This window comes from Taeniopygia guttata, chromosome 37 (assembly GCF_048771995.1).
Source record: "Taeniopygia guttata chromosome 37, bTaeGut7.mat, whole genome shotgun sequence".
Lineage (NCBI taxonomy): Eukaryota > Metazoa > Chordata > Aves > Passeriformes > Estrildidae > Taeniopygia > Taeniopygia guttata.
The window spans coordinates 3,432,323-3,457,474 of NC_133062.1; the positions used below are offsets into that span (position 1 = coordinate 3,432,323).

The 25,152-nt window shown below is 51.4% G+C and overlaps 1 protein-coding gene and 1 pseudogene across 1 annotated transcript in view; both read left to right on the plus strand.

Annotated features, from left to right (window-relative positions):
- Positions 1 to 25,152, plus strand: part of LOC116807532 (uncharacterized) — a 1,256,502-nt pseudogene that overhangs the window by 192,950 nt on the left and 1,038,400 nt on the right.
- LOC140681514 (hydrocephalus-inducing protein homolog) overlaps positions 253 to 25,152 on the plus strand; it is a 31,285-nt gene continuing 6,385 nt past the window's right edge. Inside the window, exons 1-28 of the mRNA XM_072921407.1 lie at positions 253 to 285; positions 498 to 596; positions 1,305 to 1,508; positions 2,350 to 2,478; positions 6,379 to 6,556; positions 7,065 to 7,267; positions 7,996 to 8,129; positions 9,081 to 9,217; positions 9,856 to 9,977; positions 10,065 to 10,247; positions 10,642 to 10,794; positions 11,882 to 12,106; positions 12,357 to 12,561; positions 12,659 to 12,754; positions 13,019 to 13,230; positions 15,141 to 15,328; positions 15,503 to 15,685; positions 15,922 to 16,041; positions 17,852 to 18,050; positions 18,689 to 18,788; positions 19,385 to 19,484; positions 19,960 to 20,128; positions 21,062 to 21,300; positions 21,619 to 21,679; positions 22,296 to 22,500; positions 22,870 to 23,102; positions 23,744 to 23,895; positions 24,833 to 25,025. Of these exons, the coding sequence (XP_072777508.1) occupies positions 253 to 285; positions 498 to 596; positions 1,305 to 1,508; positions 2,350 to 2,478; positions 6,379 to 6,556; positions 7,065 to 7,267; positions 7,996 to 8,129; positions 9,081 to 9,217; positions 9,856 to 9,977; positions 10,065 to 10,247; positions 10,642 to 10,794; positions 11,882 to 12,106; positions 12,357 to 12,561; positions 12,659 to 12,754; positions 13,019 to 13,230; positions 15,141 to 15,328; positions 15,503 to 15,685; positions 15,922 to 16,041; positions 17,852 to 18,050; positions 18,689 to 18,788; positions 19,385 to 19,484; positions 19,960 to 20,128; positions 21,062 to 21,300; positions 21,619 to 21,679; positions 22,296 to 22,500; positions 22,870 to 23,102; positions 23,744 to 23,895; positions 24,833 to 25,025 (4,455 nt within the window). The remainder of the gene's footprint in view (positions 286 to 497; positions 597 to 1,304; positions 1,509 to 2,349; positions 2,479 to 6,378; positions 6,557 to 7,064; positions 7,268 to 7,995; positions 8,130 to 9,080; positions 9,218 to 9,855; positions 9,978 to 10,064; positions 10,248 to 10,641; positions 10,795 to 11,881; positions 12,107 to 12,356; positions 12,562 to 12,658; positions 12,755 to 13,018; positions 13,231 to 15,140; positions 15,329 to 15,502; positions 15,686 to 15,921; positions 16,042 to 17,851; positions 18,051 to 18,688; positions 18,789 to 19,384; positions 19,485 to 19,959; positions 20,129 to 21,061; positions 21,301 to 21,618; positions 21,680 to 22,295; positions 22,501 to 22,869; positions 23,103 to 23,743; positions 23,896 to 24,832; positions 25,026 to 25,152) is intronic.

The window sequence follows — 25,152 nt, forward strand, 5'->3', positions numbered from 1 at the left end:
ACAGAGGTAGATTGTTTTTGTACACACACTGCTTGTGTTGTCTCCCCAGCTTGCCACTGACAAGTCACGCTCGTGCTGACCTCCCTTTTTGCTGCCCTGCTGTCCTGTGCCCCTGTGGGTTGGGCAGCAGGGCCCGTGGCTGGGTATGGGGTGTGTGGGAGGGAGAAACAGGAGAGTTTTCCTTGGAGAAGCTCACTCAGATCCTACAGACCTGTGCTGAGTGTGGGATTTTTGGGCCTGGTTTTCCTCACAATGTATGATGGGACTTTTATCTGCATCATCATGGTAAGAGCTCCAGCTTCCTTCCCAGAGCAAGCTGTGATGAGTCCTGATCTCCATGTACCCTTTTCCCAGCCCAGCCAGACTACCTGTTTCCAGGTGTCTGCTCTCACCCGAGAGCTGGTATTGCACTGGTGGCCCTGAAGTTATCTTACAAACTGAGATTTTGCAAAGTGGCTGTCTCTTCCTCCTGGCATAGAAAATGGCTTGTTTTTCAGGTGCCACCACAAACTCCTGGACCCCCTCACCTGCCACTGGAGCTGGCAGGAATCACGTCCTCCGTGGATGCACCTCACACTCCCCTCGAAGCGGAGGAGGTAAGAGGGAATCTGTCTCACTTGCCCATTGCCAGCGTGGCAAGCAGGGCTGTAGCTCCCAGTCCCACTGGTGGCCCCCAGCACTGCCCACAGAGGGGCCTCACGTCCCTCCAGGCCCATACAAAGTGCTGCTGAACCAACTGGGTGTTGGCGGGGCCGTGCAGGACATGCTGTAGGGCTGCCCAAGGACGCTGTGCAGCACCTATGGAGGGCATTGCTCCCCCTGGACCTCGTCAGCTGGTCCATAGGAAATTTTTGCAGGAGCTTTTGCTGTAGCACCTGGAGAAAGCAGGCTACAAATCAGAGAGAGGGGCGAAAAGCCTCAGGAGTCATATGAGCGGGGCTGGAGTCCTTCCCTGAGCTCCCTGAGCTCCAAGAGCTCTCACTCTGAGTCTCCTCCTTTTCTAAAAGCAGTAAGAAATGCTTTTTAAAGGCATGTTGTGCATCAGAGAGAATTTCTACTGCCAGAAGACATCCCAGTTCACTTTAATGTAGTGTATTAATTAGCGCATTGATCCGTGAGTATGGGAGAAGATTTTCCCCATGGTCCCTCCACTGGTCAGTGGCATGGATGCAGAATGAGGTTAGGGTGATTTTGGCTGTGTTTGGGAAATAGGCCCCTCCAGGTCCAGCTGCACTTTGCTCCAAGATGCTCTTCTGCACCCATTTCCATGCTCAACACCTCAATCTCTCCTGTCCTTCATCCAGGCTTTCAGTATCCTGCCGCTGTCAGGTGTGCTGCAGCCAGGAGAGAGCCAGCAGGTCTCCTTCACCTTCTCTGGCCGCCGTGACATCCTCGGCAGCGTGAAGGCGCTGTGCTGTGTGGAGGGAGGCCCCACCTACGAGGTGGAGCTGATCAGCTCACGCCTCAGCTACTCCCTGAGCTGCTGGGAGATCAACTGTGGCCCTCAGGTACCACACACAGCCCCTGGCACGGCTCCTTGCCCTGGAACCACGGCCAGCGGGTTCCTGCCCACCTCGGCCCAGGGCTCCCTCCCCTCCCCAGCCCCTTTGTTGGCTCTGGGGCTTGGAAGTACAACCTTTGAGGGACACATCTGGCATCCAACCTGGTTTAAAATAGCCATCTCCAAAAATGTAGGGAGTGCCTCTTTTTCTGGGTACCTAAGACTGCCTCCTGGGGCAGGCAGGGTCCCAGTGGGGATGCCCTGGGGGTCATGTCCCTGAGGCATCCCTCTGCTGATCCACGCCTAAAGCCTGACCTCCAAGGAGATGCTCGTCTAAAGCTCCTGCTTAATCCACAAATAATCAAGGGAAGAAGTTGCGCTTCCAGTCGCTAGAGTTGGAGAGACTGTCCTAGAATAATCCCCACTTTCCAGCTGAAAGCCCACGGATATTTCCAGCTGCTGGCCCTGTCTGTGTTGCCCTGTGTGACTCCCTTGTTGCATGTGTGTTGCTTGACAATAGTTGCATGCCTTTTCTCCTGGAATGCCTCAGTGCTGTCTCTGTTTCTCCTGGCTGTTGGTGACCCCTCAGAGTGCAGAGGGCCTGTGTGCCCCGGTTCATTTATTGCTGGCCCTCACAGGGTTGTTATCACACCTCTGTGTGCTGCCAGAGCTCCCTGGTCCTGCGCAGGTGCCCTGTGCCTGGGGGTTCCCCAGGTTCCCAAGTGCCCTTATCTCCTCCCTGGTCCCTGCTCCCACGATGTGTCTGCTTCCAAGCCCAGGAGAGAGGAAGGAGATTCCCAGCAGCAGGCCTGGGTCTGTAACTTCCCGCTCCTGTGCCTTCTCTCCAGATATTTAATGAAATTGGTCACAGCACGGTCACCCTGGAGAACACTGGCAGGACTGAGTTCACCTGGGTGCTGAAGCCTAACGCTTGTGACCAGCGTCTGCCTGGTGTGTTCCTGGTCAATCCCACCACTGTAAGTAGCACAAGTGACGGACCCCAGCCCTGTGCCAGGTGGCCCAGGAGAGCGTTGAAGGGAAAAAGGAGGGGGAGAAAGCAGGAAAAAAGTCAGAGGGGAAAACCCAAACCCAGCCATGAGAGAGAGAGCGAGAGCTGTAAGCAATTTCTGATAGGGGTAGAGAAGGTCAAACAAGGGCGCTCCTGATAGAGTCCCCACGGCCTTGGCTGGTGGGTGGCTCTGCTGTCAGAGGCAGAAACCAGCAGGAGGCATGAATGTGTTGGTCACTGTCCTGTCCTGCTGTCAGGGGAGTAGAGGAGAATTCTTTTTGGTAGATTTCTCGGATGAAAATAAGGCACAAATGCAGGAAGTACTGTATCTGAAAACTGTTTGTTGATAAACAAAGGGTATGGTCCCGACCAGAAGGGGATAGAAAAGAGAGCAGAGAGAGAAAATGAGAAACGGAGAAAGTAACAGAGGACAGGGACAGAGCATTACTGCTGGAACCCTGGGACGCTCCGTCGGCGTCCTGCTGGGCAGGTGGAGCAAGTGTGCTGCCAGCTGCACGGTGAAAAACACGTTCCCTCTCCTGTGAACTTGTAAAAAGTTTAATGAAGGACAATAGGAGACAAAGACCACAGAGCAAAGGTTATAACAGCCGGGTGCATCTTGGCACTCAGCCAGGAGCACACTGTCACCTTCGGGGATACCCCTTAAGTGCCTTTTCCATTACATCAGCCTGTTGCATATTCATAGACTCTTATGCATAGTAAACTTTTTCCCTAAACTAGTTTACATGTTCTAAGAATTGCTTAGCATGGCTCCTCCTTGGATCTGCCCTTTTTGGAGCGTGCCTATTCCTTGGCTGCGGTTTTAGTCCTTTTTTGTCATCATCTTCAGTTTTGGCCTCAGCCCAGGCTGCCTTCAGACGGTGAGTGCTGATGGTTGGCAGAGCTATACAGGTGTCTTCTTCATATGTTCACTGGATGCCATCCCATGCCAGCAGGCACTTTAACCCAAGCACATTATATCAGCCATTTCACTCAGCTTATTTAACAACAGAAATAAAAACGATATCTTTATAACTAAGTTACTTTAACACGACACATATGAGATCAATGTTCATGTTTTTCATGGAGACAGCAGAGCACCAGCTTGCCCTGGCGAGAGGGGAAGCGGCGACAGCAGGGTAGACAGACAGGGAAGAAATGGCTCTGTAGGGAGCCAGGCCCTCCAGGTGCTCCCAGCCCAACAAAAAAACCAAAAATGGCAGGGAAAAACTGGCAGTGCTTTTATATGCAAAGATTCCTCCTGTCATAGATACATATTATAACATTGGCTTTTCACAAATATTAATATCAAAGCAATGTGACTCCCCTGTGCAGGAACTGCTCTGAGTCTATGTTGTAGAAGGCTGAATAATTGCTTTATTATATCATCTTATAATATATTGTACTAGAACTATATCATACTAAAAAATACTGAAGAAAAACCTGTGACTGTCTGCAGATAGTCCAGCTTTGACCCAATTGGCCAATCAATCCAAACAGCCATCATTGGTGTCTAATTAACAAATCCCTCCTCAGTAAACAATCTCCATAACACATTCCACATGTGCAAACAACAGGAGCAGCAAATAGAGAGAAGAATTGTTTTCTTTGAGCTTTCTCACTGCATCTCGCAACTTCCCAGGAAAAATCCTGGGAGAGAGAATCATGCCTCTGTCTGTTCAGAGAATGTGAATACCACATATTAAAATGGATTTTATATGTGTGATGTTAAAATAACTTTGTTATAAAGATACAGTTTGTATTTCTGCTGCTGGTTAAGCTTAGACATGGCAGTGAAATAGCCATGCTCGTGTTAAAATGCCTGCTTGGATGGGATAACACCCAGTGAACACAGGATGAGGACACCTGTACAGATCTGCCAACCATCAGCACTCACTGTCTAAAGGCAGTGAGGACCAAGGCCCAAACTGGAAGCGATAAAGAGAAGGAGCCAAAACCCATCTAAGAAACACACACGCCCTAAAAAGGCAGAACCAAGGAGGGGCCATGTAAAATGGTTCCTGGAATGTGTAAACTAGTTTATGGAAATACATAAGGACTATGAATATGCAACAGCCTGGTGTAATGGAAAAGGTATTTAAGGGGTGTCCCGAAGGTAACAGCGTGCTCCTGGCTGAGTGCCAAGATGCACCCAGCCCTAACAACCTTTGCTGTGGTCTTTGTCTCCTATTGCCCTTTATTAAACTTTTTACATTTTCACAGGAGAGTGAACATGTTTTTCACACTCCCATAACTCAGCCCTTTCAGGAAGACTTGGTCAGGCGGGCAAAGTTTTCTTGGGCTTTGGGGTCTGCCCTCCTCCGAGGGGGAGGTCGCTGGCAGCCCCCAGACACGGAGCCTGCCTGCATTGTCTGCCACCAACCTCCTTTGCACGGTGGATGAGTTAGGGCTCCCAGCACGTGGACAGCCCATATTGTAGTTTTTCACCCCGTGTCAGAAAATGGATTTATAGCCCATGCTGAGGCATGACTAAAAATCTAATTGGTTCCTCACAGTCACTCTGGGGACCCTTGCGGCTGAGATCTCAGGCTGTGCTGGCACTGGAGCGTTTCTGAGGGTCACCTTACCCAGGGCGTGATCACACAGGACATTGTCCTTGGCCCTGCCTCCCCACTGCCAGCTAAGCACCACTTCCATGTCCCTTACTAGGCTTGCTGCTCCCTGCCTTCTCCAGCCCTGCTGCTGTGCATCAGCTTTGTGGGGCAGTGAGGGGGCCAGGGAGCGGGGCTGGAAGAGCAGGGAGAAAGATTAGCAGCATCCCACCACTGCCCAAGCCTCTCAGTCCTGCCTGGATGTCTTTGAGCTGAAGCAGCGCTCCTGCCTTTGTCCCTCCTTGACGTGGGAAGCAATTTGCTTTCCCATTTCTGCATGCCTGAATCCTCCAAGGGACGAGAGGAGCTGCTGGCCCTGCTGAGAGCAGGGGCTTCCCTTCCCCAGCGGCAGCAGAAGAAGTTTTTTTTGTTGAGGCAGGCTCTTGCTGGCAGAGGGCAAAGCCTGTTAGCATCAGGGCTGTGCTCGCATCAGGCTGTGCTGGGGCTGCAGCCTTGTGAGCCCCGGGGAGGACACACGGTGCCCTTTTGGGTACAGGGAAGGTAGAAGGTGTGAGAAACAAAGGCCACTCCTCAGTTAAAATTAAAAAAAAAAGTTATTAAGAGACAACTGGGGACAAAGTCAATAAAGCAGAAGTAACAGTGCTGGGTGCTTAGCTGCAGCCACAGGCACACCAGTCAACCCAGCAACACCCCTTATCTCCCCTGGGTATTGCATCAGCCTAATACATATTTACAAATGGTTAGATATATTCAAAAATTTTAACATAGTTCCTCCTCCGTACCACCTTTTTGGAGCATGTGCAGTTGTCCTAGTGGTGGTCATTTGTTACTTTTCAACATATTCAACAGGTTTCCATTGCTTCACTATTAAATGTTAAATGTAATATTTTATATATGTTATAAATTAATATATTTATATGTGTACGTTATATACTTTTTATTTATTATAAATTTATATATATTATAAGTGTAATATTATATTTATGGTATAATTTAACATTATATAAATGTTAAATGTTAATATTACAACAACTCTTCAGCAACATTAGTATCACAACACAACATTTGCATTAAAAGAACTCTAAACTTCAGCAAAACTTCTTTTACAGAAGTCAACATTATAAACCACATTGTATTTAAGAGTTGTGAAAGCCAACACTGTAATATATTTATCACGAAGGTGGTGTGGTCCGATGGTTTATTCCAGATGAGAGTCTGTCTCCTCAGCCTGTCTGTCCCCTGATCCCCCATCAAACACTCTGATGCATTCCCTCCCTCCTCTCCTGTCCCTGCAGGGCTCCATTGCACCTGGCAAGAAGCAAGAGCTGGAATTCTCTTACATGCCGGGAATACCAGGAGCTTTCACCAGGATTTACCAGCTTAAAGTGGATGACCTGGACCCAAAAAATATCCTCCTGAAAGGAGAAGCGTGCTGTCCCATGATCAGCGTGAACCTGCCCTGGAACACCACAGGTGGGCACGGCCTGTCTGCCCCCAGGAAGGGCCGCTCTGGTTTTGTTCCCCACCGTAAGCCCATGGGGCAGCTCATGCCAACCCCCACCGAGCCTGGACGCCTGCAGGACTCCCAGGCCAACTCAAGCCCCCCTGGTTGCTTCATGAGTCTTGAGCAGAGGATGCCATGTGGGCTTTGTCCCAGGAGCCATCCTGCAGATCTTGCCAGCACATCTGGCAGGGTCCTGAAGGATGGTGGCGAGAGTGAAGGGCTTGGGAAAGCTGTAGGAGAGGCTGGCAGGGTTTCTGGCAGGGTTGGATTTGTGTGACATTGCCGAGGATGAGATGCTCCTTGGTGGGGAGGGAGACAACGTGAGGATTCAGCGAGGAGCAGCAGCATTCACTTCCCATAGTGGGCTTGAGGGATTTCTTCCTGGAAGAAACCAGTGCTGGGAGGCAGGGACTTCCCAGCTGAAATGGGACTGGCACTTTGCTCACACTTCTCTTTGCGGACGTTTTCTTCCTTCAGAAAATGAAAAACATGAGAAGCTACTGAAAGAGACTGTGAAACCCCTGCAACAGTCTAGTCAGAGGAATAAATCAAAAGTTGTTCAGAAGGCTCAGAGCCTGAAGTCTCAGACTCTGAAAACTCAGACTCCAAAGACTCAGACCTCAGAGACTCGGGATGCGAAGCCTCAGGACCTGAAGCCCCGTTTGCTTGGCTCTGACATGGTAGTAAGAACAGCTGCAGCCCCGTTTGGCACATGCCACCTTCTCCGTGTCACCTGAGCCCCTTGCAGCCCACAGCAGCTCCCCAGTGCCCTGATGGCACCTGGGACCTCCCTGCCCACCTACAACCTTGTGTCACCTCAGCATTGCCCCTAGGGCTGCCACTCTGGTCATGGTCTCTTCTGGGGCTGCATCAACTTCCCGGCTACCCCAGGGAGAGGTCCTGAAGGCCATGCTCCAGGGATGGAGTTGATGGTGCTTTGAAGGAGATGCAGGTCATTGCTGGGGAGTTTGTTGGTCCCAACCCAAGCCCTGCCAGAGTTACAGACCTTAACAGCGGCTGCCTGATTGTGCCCTGGGGCTGTGCTGGTGGTGCTCATCTCCAAGAGGCACCAGCTTGGTCCTGGTTCCCTTTCAAGACAGTTTTTGTCCAAGCTGCCTTGGTACTGGCTGGGAGCAGGCAAGTGTCTGGAGCTCTGGAAGGTTCCTGGCTGGTCTGTCTGCCTGGCCAGAGCAGCTTTGCTAAGAATCTGGGTAGGCAAAGATGCTGGAGTTACTTACCTGGAAATGAGGTCCTGGCTAAGAGAGCAGGGGGTGTCACAGACACTGAGCAGCCGGACAGGAGGACCCCACACCCCCTCCCAACAAGAGCAGGGTGGGATCCTTTCTCAGGTGCAAGCTGGGCCTTGGGAAGGAGCTTTGCTAACCAGGCACTTTTTCCCTTTCCCCAGCCAAACACTCAGCTGCAGATAAACACGATGAGGATGCTGATAAAGAAGGCTGCTCTGGAGCGGCAGAAAAGGCTCACATACCATCTCCCAAAGAGCAGGTTTCCTAACAAGCAGCTACGCCAGAGTCTTGTCAAGTGAGTAGGGACTCCCATCCCCATCCCCAGGTGCCCCATGGGGAACACCCAGCCATGTCCCCTTCTCCTGAGAGCTCCTTGGGCCTGCAGAGCTGGGAACAGCCTGGACTTCAGAAGGGGTCTGGTCCCGGTGGCTGTGACACGCCACACGTGAGCAGTGGGGTGTCCTCCCTTCCCCAGCACCACGCTGAGCTTTGGACTGCTCAGCTCCCCACAGGTGTGGGGTTCTGTCCCTAGAGCTGAGGGGACCCAGTGCAGACCTTCAAGCCCTTCCAGGCAGGATAAATTCTGTCCCTGCTGACTAGCTCTGAAAGAGACAGCTCCCAGCTGATGTCGTGGATCCAGCTAACAGAGCACACTAAACAAAAGGAGAAGGGAACCGCACATGTCAGCAAACCCTTTAAAACCCCAAATCAGATGGCTTGAATCCTGGTGGGGTGGCAGGGCTTGTCTAGGAAACTTGGTGGGTCCCTGTGACAATCATGATGCAGCACAAGCAGCAGAGGTTTCAATGCAGGAAGCAGATGCTCTGCAGAGCAGATCATGTGGTCTGGTTGCAGAGCAAAGAAGATTTCCTGTGCAGGCAAATCACATTCTAGGCCCCAAACAATTTCAGCCTCAGGCTGTACCCCAGGCTGGGCAGTTCCACTGAGACCAGTGGAGGACCAGTGGACTCACCTGTACTGGCTTTTCATGGCAGAGGAGCTGTGGGCAGTGTCCATTTTAAATAATTTTATTTGCAGGTACTGTTAGTAGCCGATACAACCTAGGACTTGTCAGGACTCCTCCTGACTTCCCTAACTCTTTGCCAGGTGGTCAGGCCACGGGTTTCATGGGCTTGAGCTGAGTTTTTACAGCGGTGAATAAAGAAATAGCCACTTTATTTATGGCTGTCCTCTTGGACATGCAACCAGGCTGTGGTTTAAGGACTGTCCTTAATCCTCCTTGCAGAGTTAAGCTGCCCGAGTATATCCTGGACATGGGCCCTGTCCTTAAGGGTTTCACTGAGAGAAGCACTCTGGAGATCACCAACGCAGGGCAGATCCCAGTGTCCTTCCAGGCTGATCTGTCTGCCCTGCAGGATACAGGTAAGCAGTGCTGGAGACACTTCCTGTGGCCTTGAAGGAGGTGTCTCAGATTAGCTTAAACCACTGAACTTGGGGAGGTTTTTGAGCTGTTTTCTTCTCAGTGCCCCTGCTGGGAGCTTTAGAGGCAGAATTCTCCTGGCCATCCATGCCCAGGGACCTCTCCTGGCCTGCCTGTGACTGCCCTAACGCTTCAGTGCAGAGGCCAGGTGGGCTCATCACCCTGGTCACCTCTCAGCATCCTCTGCCCTTGGCTCCCACAAGCATCGAGTTTCTTTGGGCACTCTGTGGGCTTGTTTTGGCAACCAGTGGGGTCTGCTGTGTATTGGAAATGCTTTGTTTGGAGTTCACACTGTCAGAGCACCTGTATTTATCCTCTATTGAAGAAACAGCCAGTGGGATCCTCTGGTGGATCAAAAGAGGCTTCCAAAAGAGGCCTCGAGGCAAGGCTGCACTTCCATCACAGTGCCTCACTGTGTCTGAGGGCTGTTCAGGTGCACTCCAAGTTTTTATCCAGGTCACAGAACAGCGTGGGGCTTTCCCCAGCCCTCTCAGCCAGAACACCTGTAAGGCTTTAATGTGCTTATGGCACATTTCGTGTTCCTCGGGTATCTCAGCTTCTTCGTGTTCATCTGTTCCAGGTTTCAGCGTGGACCTAGGCCTGATAAAGAGCCTGCCCCCCAGCCACAGCGTGGCGTTTGAAGTGCACTTTGAAAGTGCCCACCAGCCACCGCGTGACGTGGATGTGCTGCTGCCCATAGAGGTACCAGAGCTCTTGGGGCAGGCAGCAGGCTGGGCACAGCAGCAGATGTCACCTGCACCCTCTGCTGAATTCTCTGTCCTTGTCCAGGTGACAAATGGCCCCACGTCTCACATCCGCCTCTGTGCCACTGTGCTGGCACCGTCACTTGAACTCTCCAAGAACACGCTGCAGTTCTCTGACATCCTTGTTGGGCAGTGTCAGGTTGAGACCATCCGGCTCTACAACCGGTTCCAAGCCCCCTGCAAATGGTCCATCAAGCCTGTTCTGAAGGTAAAGCACAGGCAACATTGAACATGTAACTTCTTGGCTGGGTTTCTTTGTGTCTCTTGCCCTTTCTGCACCTGTGGCTGCCTGAGCATTTGGGTCTACAGCATGCTGGAGGAAGCTTCTGAGGGTCTGGATCAAGGCTGGTTTGCCTGAGCCTGTTCCATTAGCGGATGCTTTGCTTTTCTGCCATCTTCACCCATTCCTCCTCCTCTGAGGACAGTAGTTCCCTGTCTGCCTGCCCTGTTTACAGGTTTTCCCTCCAGCTCTAGCTATGGGGGCCACTCTTGGTTTGGCTGTGGGTGCTCTTAGCACTGCATCAGTGTCTCAGAGCACTCAGGAAGTGAGGCTCTGTCCTCGCAGACCAAGGAGACCTCACACGGTTGGTTTCTGTGCCCAGAAGGATCAGCACCAATACGTGACACCAGCCCTACGCCAGAAGCAGCGGGCGCCAGAGGATGAGCCCTGTCCCTTTGAAGTGATGCCCTCCCAAGGAACCCTTGATCCACAACGGTGGCAGAACTTACAAATCTGGTTTACACCCAAGGAGGAGGTGAGACTGGCAGGTGTCAGCCCGGGAGGCCTGTCAGGGCTATCTGGAAATGAGGGCCTGGTGCAGAGAGTGTGGTATGAGCTCTGCCTTCACAGGGAGCTTTCTGCAAAGCCCATACTTGTGGCAGCACAAGGAGAAATGTGCTGCCACACATACTCAGCGTGGCTCAGTTCACCCCAGAGAGCCCTCCCGTGAGATGTGCTTTGAAATGCCCACAGGGAGCTTGCACAGAGAGCACCAGGGCTGCCTCTCAGCACATGGGGGGATGTGCCCAACACCCCTCAGCCTGCCCCTTGCCTGGCTGTATTTGCACCTGCGACACTCGGCGTCACAGACACTCGCAGGGGATAATCCTGGAATGGCCAGGCTGGGCTCATCCTGCTGCAGGACTGACAGACAAATCAGCCACCAGACACCTTCCTGGGCACGGCAGGACAGTCACCTGTGCTGCCAGCAGTCCCTGGGGCTCTGGCCTGCCTGCACATTGCCGTGCAGCTGGGGATTCAACTTAAAGGATGGAGCATTCCCAAAAGTAGTTTGCCTGTGGCCGCTGGGTCTCGGAAACTGGCAGTGTGTACCAGCATGGACACAAGTGCTTCTGTGCTCACCAACATTCCCAGGGATCTTTTAATTGCTGGAGAGATGTAACCATCTTGTGTCTGGCTTGGACCGGAGCCAAACACTAAGCAGGGAAGATGACCCTTATTTCTGGCCAGCGAGAGCTGATTTGCCCCTCTCCTGGAGTTGGTGTTTGCCTGATGCAGCAGTGCCAGGACAGTGCCTGGACACTGTAACCCCAAGGGCCCTTCCCATGAGCACTGCACTCCTGCATGACCAGATGAAAATGCCTGACAGTCTTTGTACATCCATCTGATACCCAAATACCCAGTTTCAGTGCACACCAAGATTCATGCCAGTTACTAGACCCAGGACACAGGTGCTGTAGTCCCTAGCAGAAGTAAATACCTGTTTTCTGTTCACCTTGGAGGAACTGATAACACCCTGACCTTGGGGCAAGCGTTGTTGTATTTGGGGTCCTGTCACTCGGGACTTCATGGATGAGTTTTCTGCACTTTTCTCTTTTCAGAGGTCTTACAAGAATGAACTGAAGCTTAACATGTGTGGGAGCAGCAATCACTTAAAGCTGCACCTCTCAGGACGAGGTCTGGAGCCACGGCTGGAGTTCAGCCCCCCAGCACTAAATATGGGATGGGTGCTGGTGGACAGCGATGGGGTGGAGGCCACCGCGGTGGTAAAGAACCCATGCAGCTTCCCCATTGAGTTTTACTCCTTGGATTTTGAGGAGGTGAAGGTGAGAAGGCAGGTCTGGTCCCCATGTACGTGCTGCCCAAGCTTCTCAGCACTCCAGCATTGCCGGGCTTGTGCCAGGAGATGGAGGCAATCCCCAGGGCAAGGCCAGCTCTGCCGACATGCTGTGGGAGGAATTAAATAGTTTGTGTTGTTGGGAGGAAGGGAGGAGACAGAAATCGGGTTTGTTGAGTATGTGAGATAAAAGGCAAGAAAAGGACTCTTGCTATGGTTTCTCTTCCCTACACACACAGATCCTGCGGATGGCACTGGGCTCTGAGAACCCAAAGAGCTTTTTAATGCCTCCACGCGCCGTGGGTGGGACGCTGCTCCCAAAGGTGCTGGAGGACTATGGAGCACAGAAGAGGCTGAAAGCTCAGCAGGCAGAGCTCAAGACCATGGCAAAGGCCAAGGTCAGGGCTGAGGCTGAGGCTGAGGACAAGGGCAAGGCAGCACCAGGTCAGAAAAACAGTGAGGGTTTGGCAGTGTCTGTTTTGACTGTGGTCACAGCTGGGAGTCCATTCCGTACACCCTGAACTCTCACCTTGCTCTCCAGGGCAAGCCCATGCTTTTAGCAACTGCCTGTTCTCCAGCTTGGTGGAGAAAGTCTTGGGTGAAGGGCTGTGGTATCCCAACCCTGAGTGTAGCCAAAGTAAGCCCCTATCTGCCTGCCAGACTGGGGGAATAATCAGGATATTCCCTTGTGTCCCTTAGCCATAAAGACTAGGATTGGATGAGTTCTTCAGCCAGGTCTAATATCACTGGCTCTTTTATATTTGCACCTTCCTAGCAACAAAAGAAGAAGCTCATGTTGCTTTCACCAAGTCTCCTTTCCCAGGGTCTGAGGAGATGTGGAGGAGGATGAGGATCACAGGTGGGCAGGAGGCTGACTTTTCCCCCTGGTTTTGCACTGCAGGATATCACAAGGTTGTCACGAGCTATTCTGAGCCCATGGTGAAAGCGACTGGCAATCCTGTCTCTCGGGCTGACCTGTGCCAGCTGCGCATTGCTCAGAAGACCAATAAGCCCCAGGAGAAGGTGGAGAAGAAGCCTGAACAAAACTGTGAAGGCCCAAGGAGTCGTCAGTCCTTTCAGCTGGAGGCGCAAAGTGAAATTGCAGAAGGGACAGTCAGAGACTGCCGTGACGGAGCGCTGTGCCTGGACATGCAGGTCACAGATCCGAGGGCCATGATGGGGGAGATCCCGAGGGAGGACCAGGTAAAACCCTGCAAGGCTCAGATCTTGAGCTTGCCGTGGTCGTGGGCCCTGGAGCATTGTGTCCCCACAGGTGATAATGGCACAGAGCCTTGTCCAGGCCCCTGATGATGTTCCACAATGACATCTGTGTGGATGGGGAGGTTATCACCATCCCTCAGATGGGCAGGAAGTGGCAGTGCTCTGTGTACAAGTGTCCTGTCTGTTCAGAGTTTCCCAGCCTGGAAATCGTTATGAACAGGACAGGGCAGCTCATGGTCATTGTTTTCATCAGCTGAGGCACTCCGGAGAGGGTTGTCGCTGTTGAGGCAGGACGAGAATGAGAGAACTCCAGAAGGCTGGAGTTAGAGGATGTGAACTCCAACAGCACAACTCAACTGATTCATTTCAAATACATCACTCTTTATGGAGAGCATCGTGCAGACTAATTTCAGTGGTCTTAAAGTAAAAAATCTCACACCATTGGTGTGCAGTGAATGATGCACAGTGGCAGAACATATCTATAAACAATGTGAACGACAAGAGAGACAGAGGATTATTTACATTCCTTTGCAACTCTTTCCCAGGCTCTAGCCTGGCAGAAACCTCTCTTTTTCTCTCTGACTAAACTGAGAACACCCATAGAGGTTTCTCTCCTGGTCCTGCTTGGAGCTGTTGCCTCTGCTCTGGAGCCCGCTCACCCCAGCGGGCACAACAAAGCACTTCTATTCATATAAATCAAAAACCCCACTGCCTAAAGCTCAGTGCCTTTAAAGGAGTTGTGAGGATCAAGGTGACACAAGTACAAGCAGGATTTCCTCTTCTGTTTTAGATGCTGGAACATCTGGGGCTGCATCCCGACGGGCCTCCCCTTCCCCCTGCTGCTGTGCTCTCCATAGTGGAGTACCCAGAGGAGCGGCTGGGCCCTGCAGGGCGTGTGGAGCCCTTCACCCTCCTGGCACCGCAAGAGGTAAAAAATCACCTAAACCATCAACCTCCTTTGAGGAGAGGGTCCTGAGTGAGAAGGGTTGTCCTAGGTGGGTTTTTTTTTTGTTTGTTTTGGGGTTTTTTTTGTTTTTTTTTTTTGGTTTTTTGGTTGGGTTTTTGGTGTTTTTTTTTTTTCTTGAGGTTGGGATTGAAGGTATTTGAGATGGTATTTTATGTTTGTATTTAGGTGTTTATTATTTTTAGGTATTATTAGTTTTTATTAGCACAACAGTTTCATGGCTGTGAGTTTTATAGTTTTTTATTGGTAAGGTATAAAATGTTTAACTATTTTTTGTTATGAGGATTTTTAAAATTAAATTATTTAACTAAGAAATGATACTTAGGTTAATATATTTTAACTTAATAACTGATTTTTCAAAGCCTGTAATGTGGACTTTTTTTCTAAGTACATTATTTAACTTTATGAAGAAGAAGGAAAAAGAAGGTGAAGAATTTGCTTTTGCTTTAAAGCTTTTATCTTGCTTCATATTTATTTCTATGTTCTAAAACCTTAAACCCTAAGTTTTTTACTTTGTGACATTACACACTTCTAACTAACTACACACTCATAATTTCAGTGTTATTAATTAATTCTGGAAGTCTTCTTTACAGCCTCAGGTCAAATGCAGTGCTCTTTTGTAAGTCTATGCCTTCTAGCACAGAAAGTTTAAAATTCTCGGTATCTAGGATTCCAACAGTCCTAGGCAAAACAAGCACCAATAAGGAAGACCAAGTCCATGGGCAGGTGGACTTATTTATTTATTCTCTCTTCTGCTGGTGAAGAAAGCCCCATTTTGCTCTCCAGGATGGGGATGCCTCAGGGCTCACCTCTCTCTCCCTTTTCTCTCTCCCCTTAGGCCGAGGCCCCAGATATGAGGGGTGGTTCTGCCGAGGGCCAACCAAAGATGGGTGAAGCGGCCAGCAGAGACAGCTCTGCAAAGGAGAGCCAGGTGTCCACACAGAGAACAGAAAGTCCCCAGGATTCCCCCACAACAAGCAGCAAAAGCACGATGGAAAGTGCCTCAATGCCCACAGAATTCCTCAGGTGAGCCACACAGGAGGAGGTGATGCCTCTGCTTCTTGGTCCTCTTGCCAAACAAGGTTCATCGACCCCAGCTCCACGGCGACCCTGTGCCAGTGCCTCCAGGGGATGGCGAGTGCACCCTCCTCGTTTTGTTTGCTTCTCAGCAACGTCTGAAGCCTCCTCTTTAATTCCCAGGCTGAAACGGTACCGGTGGGTAGTGCCTGCCCACGGTGAGGTGGAACCGAAGGTTCACTTCTCCACCAAAAAGCCAGGGAAGTTTGAGCAGACGCTGAGGTTTGAGCTCGTGCAGACAAAGCGCCCGTACGAGCTGCCCTGCCGTGGCACCGGCCTGTACCCCAGCATCAGCCAGGACCCACGGTAAGGCTGGCCCCTGGCAGCCCCCACACCACTGCTGCCCCTGAACCACAGCCAGGGCTGACCCCTGGGGCTTCTGCCTGGGCAGATCGTGCTGCCTGAGGTCACCCAGCAGCTCCTCCTGTGCTGGAGCTGGCAAGGCAGATGGTGCCTCAGCCTCCAGGAGGGTTTTGGCGTTTTGACGACATTTCCTACTCGGAGCATCTCACAGCTCTTCCTTCCCCGCCTTCTCTGCCCAGGGTGGTGTTTCCACAGTGGAGGAAAACCATGAAGGAAGATGAAATAATCTTCAAGGAGTATGTTGAAAGCACAGAGCGATTCCACTTTGGGCCGCTGGTGTGTGGGAAATCAAGAGAGTGGTACGTGCTCCCTGCTGGGCCCTGTACTTTTGTGACACGCCTGGGGAGACAGGCTGTCCTGGTGGCACAGCCCAGGGCAGTCCCCGGCAGAGTCCTGGGAGACACATGGGTTTGAGGGACCACAGATGTGTGAACGTGAGCAGAAAAGAGGCAAATGAGCCTTGGAGGAGCTGCTCTGCCTGCCCAGTGGGTGCCTTGGTGGCCCCCTTGCTGCTGCCGGTCCAAAGGTGACTCGGGGGCAACTTCTGTCCCCCTCCACATTTCAGCTTCACTCTTTAGGAAATGAACTTTATGGTGGTTTGTGAAGTGCTTTGAGCTCTGCAGGTAGCCTGATTGAGCAATTATTCTGTAGATGGTTTTGTAAACCTTTCATTAACCTGTAATCATTAATAAGATTTTATGATTGACCTGCCAATGGGTGTTGGGGGTAACGTACAGCAGGAATTACATTTCCCTGTAATGACAATGCATCCTCACTGCTGGGTAAAGTCTGCCTAAACACTTTGTCATTTAAGCTAGTGTGTATTTCTACTTTTACTGTCACTTCTTTTTAATGACATTTAGTATTAAATTCTGGCTTCCATGGGAGCTCTGGAGGCCAAGGGCTATTTTGACAACCCAAGTAAATGAAATCAAAATACTTTAAAAAACAGACTATCTTTAGCCAGACTGATAGATGGTCTGGGATTTCTGTTTGCCTCTTTAACCCTTTTAATCCAAAGTAATGTCCACACCTGAGAGAAGGATCATTTGTTATCTTTTTGCATTGCTCTTGGGAATTGATGCTTTATGCTTCTTTCTCAGACTTTGCGCTAACCCATAAAATCCAAAGCAGTTTCATGACTTTTATGGAAGAAATTAGCTAAACTATTTTTTCAAAAGCCTTTCCTTATACCCTGCAGGGAAGGCCCCCCAAGAAAGAAGGGGAAAGAACCCATGTGCCTGGTGTAGTGTTATTTTTCTAGGCATCTTTGAATTTACATTGTATTAAAAACTCTTGCAGTGGCCTGAGCATCATCAGGCTTCTGGGCTGGGGAAGGCATCAGAGTAAGGCAAGGATGAGCACACGGCCATGCCCCTGACTGGGATCCATTTCTCACTTTTGTTTGTTAGAGCAGGGTCTTGCAGCATCACTTCCTCGGGTGCACACGGTGCTCTCCTTGGTGTGTGGCAAAGGCAACAGTCTGCTCTGCAGCCTTTTCCCCTTTTGTGGACAGGTACAAGGCCCAGACCTGTCCTGGCAACGCGGAGAATATAACCATCCTCAACAGCTCCCCCACGGATGTAGAGGTCCAGTTCTCCTTTGAGAATGCTGGGGAAGCAGAGACGTTCCTTTTGGACCCTCCCAGCATGGCGCTGAAACCAAAGCAGAAGCAGGTAGGAGAGGGGCAGGCAGAGCAGGGACGCAGAAGTGCCCAGGGGCTGCTCCTCCTGCTCTCACACAGAGCTCTTTCTGTTTCTTCCTGTGGGGCCGTGTCCAGGAGCTGACCATTTGGGCATACCCCACTTCCCCTGGCTTCCTGCAAGACAAACTCATCTGCAGCGTTGGGAAGAACCCGGAGCCAGTGGTCTTCAGCCTGTGCTGCCTTGGGGTGCGCATGAAGCTGGAGCTCAGCCCCCTGGAGCTGTCTTTTAACAAGCAGTTTCTGCACAGGTCAGTCATCCCACAAGCACTCCAAGTCTTGTGACAAAGAGAAAACGTTGGACTCTGGTTTCCAGGGCATGGATGGAGCTGCTCCAAGTTGCATTCAGTGGCCAGGCTGGTGTGGCCATCCAGCAGCTGATGCCAAGTGCCTTCCTGTCTCTGCAGCACTGACAGCAGGACCTTGGTCCTGAGAAACGACACCCTGCTGCCCGTGGCCTGGCAGCTCAGCGGGCTGGATGACCTTGCTGAGAACTTCTCCTTGTCACAAGATAACGGCGCCATTGATCCCCGCTCAGAGTTTGAAGTGACAGTGCATTTCAGGGCCGGACAGATGGGCAGCATTGAGAAGACTCTCCAGCTAGAGGTGAGAGGGGCTGTGTGCTGCTGGGGGCAGGGGCAGGAAGAGCTGCACCTGACAGACACAAGGGTGCTGTGACCCCAACTTCTGCCTCTACACAGCGTTTGCCAGAACGTGCAGTGCATCCACGTCCCCCCAGATAACCAGACACTGCACCCTGAGCCTGTACCACAACCTTGTCCCTGTGGGTGCTTGGAGGTTGTTGTTTGCTTGTACAGACTGCAGCGTGGGCTCTACATTGGACTTTGTCTGAAGCTCTTCAACAGTGCAACAACTCTCCCCCTGGGATTTTGTTCCCCATGGTTTAGGTGTGCATTTCAGAGAAGGTGCTAAGCAATTGGAGAGGGTTGTCAATGCCACCTGCTCTAAGACACCTCACACTTCTTGTGGTTGTTCTTACATCTCTGTGCCTCTCCAAGAGAGCATTCCCTGCTGAAGAGTGCAGAGTTGGGCTGATAGGGTGTTTTACTGTGGCAGAATCCCACTGGGGCAGCCCATGAGATGAACAGGTTAGCAAAGTTCGGGCGTCCTCCAACGCTTATGAAGCCAGGGAGGCCACAGGGGAAGCAGCCAGCAGAGACAAGGACTTACAAGCTGTCTACCAAAAGAACAATCTGAGCAGTGTTTGTTCCTTGCTGCCTCAGGTTTCAGATCCAGAAAACATCCTGGGGATTGTTCAGGCCGAAAACATCAAAATCTCCGCAGAGGTCTATAACATTTCTCTGAGCTTTGACATGCCTGAAGGTCAGTGGATGCCTCCTAAACAAAGCAGTGCAGGTGCACTGCATTACCTTTGGGTGACCAAAGCACTGGGATGGGATGGGATGGGATGGGATGGGATGGGATGGGATGGGATGGGATGGGATGGGATGGGATGGGATGGGATGGGACGGGACAGCATGCAAGGATGCCGTGGATGCATAAAGCATATACCCTGCAAGCTGTGTGGAATAAAGCATCGTCAGGGCACTGACAGCCTTAAGTCTCTTTCCTCTGACCTTTGAAGTGTGCAGCTTCATGAGCAGATTGGATCTGGGGGCTCTGAAACAGCAGTGACGTGAACAGGCAGTTGGCAAGCCCCATAGGCTCAGCACAGCATATGAAGTAATTGGATTTGTGCTTGGAAGTGAGGAAATGGGAGCTGAGCTCCTTAGCTACTAAGCCTGCAGATATTTTGAGTGAGAAGAGAAAGGGCAGACAAGTAGCTGGAAAACACCTTCAAGAATGGAAACTTACTGAAAGGGGTTTTGTGCCAAGACCTCCATGTAGCTTGTGACCTGGTGTATTCTGCAGCAGCTCACAAATACCGTGTTTGACCTCGCTCTGTGGGTTTTCTGCAGGTCCAGGTGGAAGTTTGGAATTTGGAACCATTAATGTCCTCGATAATGCAAAGCACGTCCTGACTCTACAGAACAAAGGGGCATACAACATTGAGTACAGGTAAGCCCAGCTACCTGGTAGTGAGCATTTCCTCAGATTCCCAGGCCTGAATTCTCCCTCTGTCAATGGCTAGAACCTGTTTCCATGCTGGCTACCTCGTGGTAAGTACAAACCCTGGGCTCTCTAATATCAGTTATTTCACCAGAGAATCCAGCCACAAACCAACAGTTCTTCACAGCTCAGCTGGAGCCCAAAGGAGAGCCCCAAAATTTCAGCCACTGAAATGCTGAGATTCATTGCCTTTCTTTGATGGTCACCTCCTTTCTCTTTCTGAGACTCTGTAAAGAAATGAATGAAAACTTTCAGTGTTGAGCTTTCTTGCAGTAACCTCATGATTGTCTGCACTCTCTGTCAAGATCCAGGATTCCCTGAGCAGAGCTTTTCCTTTTTTCTGGTCCTATGCAAAGTCCAGGCTGTGCTGGTGGCACCAATACTTTTAGCTGCAGAGATCTCCATCCCTTCCCTTTCTCCCCAGTTTCATGCTGGGCGGTGCAGGTCCCAGGATGCGAGACGTGGCCTCCCACTTCACTGTTGAGCCTAAGTCGGGCATGCTGACTGCCTCCCAGCCTGGCGTGGATGTTGAGATGCTCTTCCACCCCACAAGAGAAATTCTCCTCAAGGACAAACCCATCCTGTACTGTCAGGTGAGCTGCCTGGGCCAGGCTGCGTTATCACATGGTGTTTTGGGAGCGTAAACAGGATAGGTGCCCGTGAGTTTGTGGGCCCCAAGTTGGTCAACTCCCTGAGGGCTCCCCTGGCAGGAGAGACCCTCCTGGAACAGTTCAGTGTCAGGAATGAGAGACACATTGGACTTCTTTGGTCTTCAGGTTCTTGTTTTATTGTTATCTTACCAAAACTTCAGCACACTGTCTGTGCCCAGACCTTGCATGCGTGAAAACAGCACAAAAATGGCCAACAACCTCGTGCTGCAAGGTTTTTTTAAGTCTAATCAAAAACTAAACTACCCAATTAAGAAGTGACATTTTTCCCTTTCTAACCCAATAACCGACCCCTAACGACCCGCAATGCAGATTTTTCTACCTAATTACAAGATACCACCTAAACCCAAGAAGAAAGAGGAAGAAGGAGAAAGAAGAAAGGAACTCAAGACAACACCCTATATCCTTCATCTTGAACCCATCTATAACATACTAAAAATGGTAAAACCTAAATTTCTCCCCTATGTGACATACTAAAGTACTCTCTACAATCTGTTTCACACTTTTGTGGTCTCTAGTTTACCTTGAGGCTTTGGAAGTTTTCTCCATGAATGAGGGTCAAAGTCAGTGTTTTCCTGGGAGTCAGAGCACTCCAGAGCAGACAGGGGGATATTCCCTGGGTTCCCACAGGTGTCTAATGGAAGGAGGGCTTTGACTGGAGAATCCTCTCTCCTACATACACAAACAGTCTTTCAAAACCATTTGGGAGGCTTCCTAAGTGGAGCTGAGAATTCCTAAGTGGACTCTGGAGGAGGTGCCTAAAATGGGAGGGGTAAACTGGAGGCCTGGGGTGGAGGCTGGGGGCTGGGGTGGAGGCTGGCCTCTTTGCTTTGGTCACCTCCCTTCCTGTGGACGCAGGTGAGAGATGCCAGCTCCGGTGAAGGAAGCGAGCTTGTCGGCAACATCCCGTTGAGGGTGTCGGCGAAAGCCGAGTACAGCAAGTGCAGCGTTGAGCCTGCCTCACCCATCAACTTCGGAGCCATGGTCAAGGGCACCAGGAAGATCCTGACGGTCGTGCTGGACAACAAAGGCACACTCAACTTCAAATTCTGCATCCGCCAAGCACCCGAGGAGGCATCAGCCTTGGAAATCAAAAGGTAGGAGAAGCCCTGCACCACCCTTCCTGTGTGAGGAGGCAGCGCCCCACAGCTGGTGAGGGGCAGGCAGCCAGGAGACCTGGGCTATTGTCCATCTGCATCCCTGGTCTGGGGAGAGGGAGCAAAAAAGCACCTCTGTACCCCACGTGTAGTGTGAAGGTGGTGACAGAGCTGCTCTGTCCGGCACTGGGAGCTGCAGGTTGCTCTCTGGGAGCCATCAGGAGGAAGGCTTTCCTCTCTGAGGAGGAAGGCCAGCCTCAGCCTCAGAGGAAGGCAGGGCAGCTCAGCATGACAGATACCTCTGCTTTCTCCTCTCAGTTTACAGCAAGGGGAATCTGCAAAGTGCTCACTGAGAAGGAAATCGAGCTCCTCGACACAGGTGGGTGACTCCTGCTCCCCAGCAGTGCTGCTGCAGGGGATGTGAGAAGATGCTGCTGTGTCCGGGCTGGGGGCTCATCGCCACAGGGTGGGACATGGTCTGCAGGATGGAGTCCAGTGTCTGCTCAGTCCCCCCGGCAGTCCTGTACTCTGCCTCTGACCTGGAGCTGTGGGGTCAACAGAGGGGAGCAGGTCCTGTGTTTGGTCGCTGTGAGGCAGCGTAGGTCTGTGCACACCACAGAAGCAAAAACATCCCCCACTGAACTCCCGGTCCACAGAGATCAGACAACATTGCTTTTTCTTCTTCCCAGTTCCCTCCCATCATTTCTCACAGCTATTTCTGCTCTCTGCTATTTCTGTTACCTCTGGAGGATCACAGCTACCACCTTCAGTCTTCACACTCAAACTCCTTTCTCTCTGCCACTTGGGACAGGCTTGCAGCTCCTCTTGGCTTGTTGCTCTCAGCTTGGGGCTGCCTTTGGGCCATGGAGTCATCCTTCCCTGCCCTGGGACTGGGTGCTTGGGCCCAGCTGGAGGCCAAGGCAGGACATATTCCTTGCTGGGGTGCTCAAGGCACAGCCATTAGCCATCAGCCACTCCTGGAACTTTTCCTGCAGAGTCGCCTCAGTGTTGGCATGTTCACGGTGTCCCCCTGCTCCGGTTCCATCGGTCCCGGGGGCCAGCAGAAGATCTCAGTGGAATGCCTTGCCAGGCAGGAGGGGACGTGTGAGAAGCAGCTCTACATTGACATCACGGGCAGAGACCCCAAGGACAATCCCCTCGGCATTCCCTTTACCCTGATTGCCAAGTCCTGCCTCCCAGGTACCTACTGCCCACAGTGCCCTTGGTCACACCTGCTGCTGATCAGCACCTGAACTTGCTGCTTGGACAGAGAGCCATGCTAGGCCTGGGTTCCCTCCTTAAAATCCTCAGAGGTTCCAGCCCTCTTTGAGTCCACCAGTGGACTCATCCCTCCCAGCTGAGAGGGATGCATGGAAGGATAAAAGGAAAGCAATGCTCTCTAAGGCTGAGTTTGACTGAGCTCCATTCTCAGCCAGCTCCCCCACCCAAGGCTGGGTTTAGCAGTCACCCGGGCAGAAAGGGCTTATCAAGCCTTCTGAGAGGCCAGCAGGGTCCAGATAAACACATCAGGGAGGCTTCTCCGTGCTCATCCCTCTGGTGTGTCCACAGCACTTGTTGAGGACGTCACATCAATCTTTGAGGACTACCCGATCTGCAACAGCACCGACCTCGTCCAGAAGATGCAGTCGGTGAAAGGCGCCGGCCTGTTCGTCACAGATGAGAACAGATTCATCTTCAGCAATATTCAGGTTGGGCGAGAGGTTGAAGCTCATTTCAGTATCTACAATGCACGCCATCTGCCATGTGACGTGGTCCTCTCCATCAAACCGCTGTCTGGAGAGGTAAGAACAGGAGGCCAAGGTGGAACAGAAGGCCAAGGAGGTGGTTGCCCTCTAAGGGCCGTTTGAGAGCCTGTTTTGTTCTCCAGGTGCATTGATCCTGTGGCCCAGACAAGGCTAGCTCAGTGCAGGTCAAAGTGCAGGGGAGGGCAGCAGAACCAGGGAGCAGTTGTGTGGAATTCTGCATGTCTTGGTTTTGGCTCACACCTCTGGGTCTTCGGTGGGAGAAGTGAATCCTTCTGAACCTCTCTGGGAAGCACACACAGAGAGGGGATGTTATGACCTGACATGCCAGGGCTCAAAGAAGAGCATTTTCTCAGTCATGAATTGACATGCCAGAACTCCAAGCAGAGCATTTTCTCAGGCTCCCTGGCTTTTCCTTTTCCTTGAAGGCCAGTTCTAGGTCATTTGCAGGGTTTTCCATGCAATGCCCATCTCCCAGATAGGCTGGGGCAGCTGCCAGCCCTCAAAACACACAGTGCTTCAGCACAAAGTCGGCATTCCCTGGGAGGGAGGGAGCCTGCCCAGGGAAGCAGGAAGGACGACACAGTGTCTGGGACTGCTCTCATTAATGCATTTATGGATAAAACTGCGTCATGTTGAAAGGTGTTTCCTCCTAACACTGCTCTCTGGGTTCCCTCAAGGAAAAAAGCCCTATCGAAAACATTTTCAAGTTGTATCCAGTCAAGATGTCCATTGCCGGCTCATCCTATGCCATTGCTACGGTGACCTTCACCCCACCAGAGGAGCAGAACTACAACTGCACTTTCAAGGCTTCCCTTGTCATCCCAAAAGGGTAACTGAGCCTGTGAAATACTGGGGGAGGCCTCACTGATAGCTGCCTCTCCCCTGGGAAGGCACAGACCTCTTGTTAGCGCTAATGCTGTCAGTAGCCTTAGGCAGAGTACTTGGCATGAGATGATCTGGGAGCCAATAGCCCTTAGAGCAGGAGAATGAGGCTGATGCTTTAGCCTGTGTGAGGAACTGTGAAGACAGGGAAATAGTACAGGTGGCCAACCGCAAGTTACTGAGATGTGCTGCAGCTGAGCTGGGGGTTTCCAACAACAAAGGCTTAGATGAAGCAGTTTCTGTGCCAGCAAGTCAGCAGTCACGTTTTCTCTTTGTTTCTGTAAAATTAAGTGATCCTGTGTGACCCCCTGGCATTCATTAAGCTATTTTATGTGAGTGTTTGGAGCTGGTATGAAAGAGGAGCCCAGTTCCTCTGCCCTGGGACCTGTGAACTGGGGCTTTGACCTGCCCTTCCTCAACCCTTTAGTGGCTGAATTGGAGCAAGAGAAGTCTAATTTCTAATGAGCAATTGCTTTTTTACTGTTCTTGGAAAAGATCTTTACTGCTAGTGACAATCATTTCTATTTGCCTTCTTGCTTTTGTACTGCTTTCATGCTGTGCTTTTGCTCGTTGCATAAGTCTCATCTCACTGCAGCCAGGGGATTTGCCATATCTCATCTGGTGCCTTCTCATTTACCTGCTGTGCTGCATAATTCAATTAAGTGAAATTATTTTTAAGTGTTATTGTGGAAGGCTCTGGCTCTTTGGAGCAGATTCCTCTTGTGAATGGCCCTGAGTGGATTGGGAAGAGGCTGGTGGGGGCTGTGTTGTGGGGTACAGGAGCACCAGGCAAGGAAAACACTGTGGGTGGCCCTTGTTGCTTCGCTTGCCCAGTGAGAAGTGGGCTAGTGCCAGCTGAAATTGTTTCTGTGCCTCTCCTGCAGCTCTGTGGGAATTGAACCCCAAATCCTGACCTTCACCATCAGCGGGAAGGGGCACGAGCCGCGGTTGACAGTCGTGTGCTCAAGTGCTCGCAGCAAGAGGGGAAACGCCGTGCTGCGCTTCAAGAGGCTCCAGCTGTGGGATTCAGAGGTGCTCCCTCTGGTCACCCGTAACGATGGCATCATACCTGTCAAGGTGAGGAGGACCTGCTCGAGGAATGGTCTGGTTTGGGAACAAGTGCTTGTGGCACAGGGGAAGGGTCCCAAAGAACATGGCAAACCTGGAAAGAGGTGTCAGAAATTCTTTTTGAACAAGTGACTGA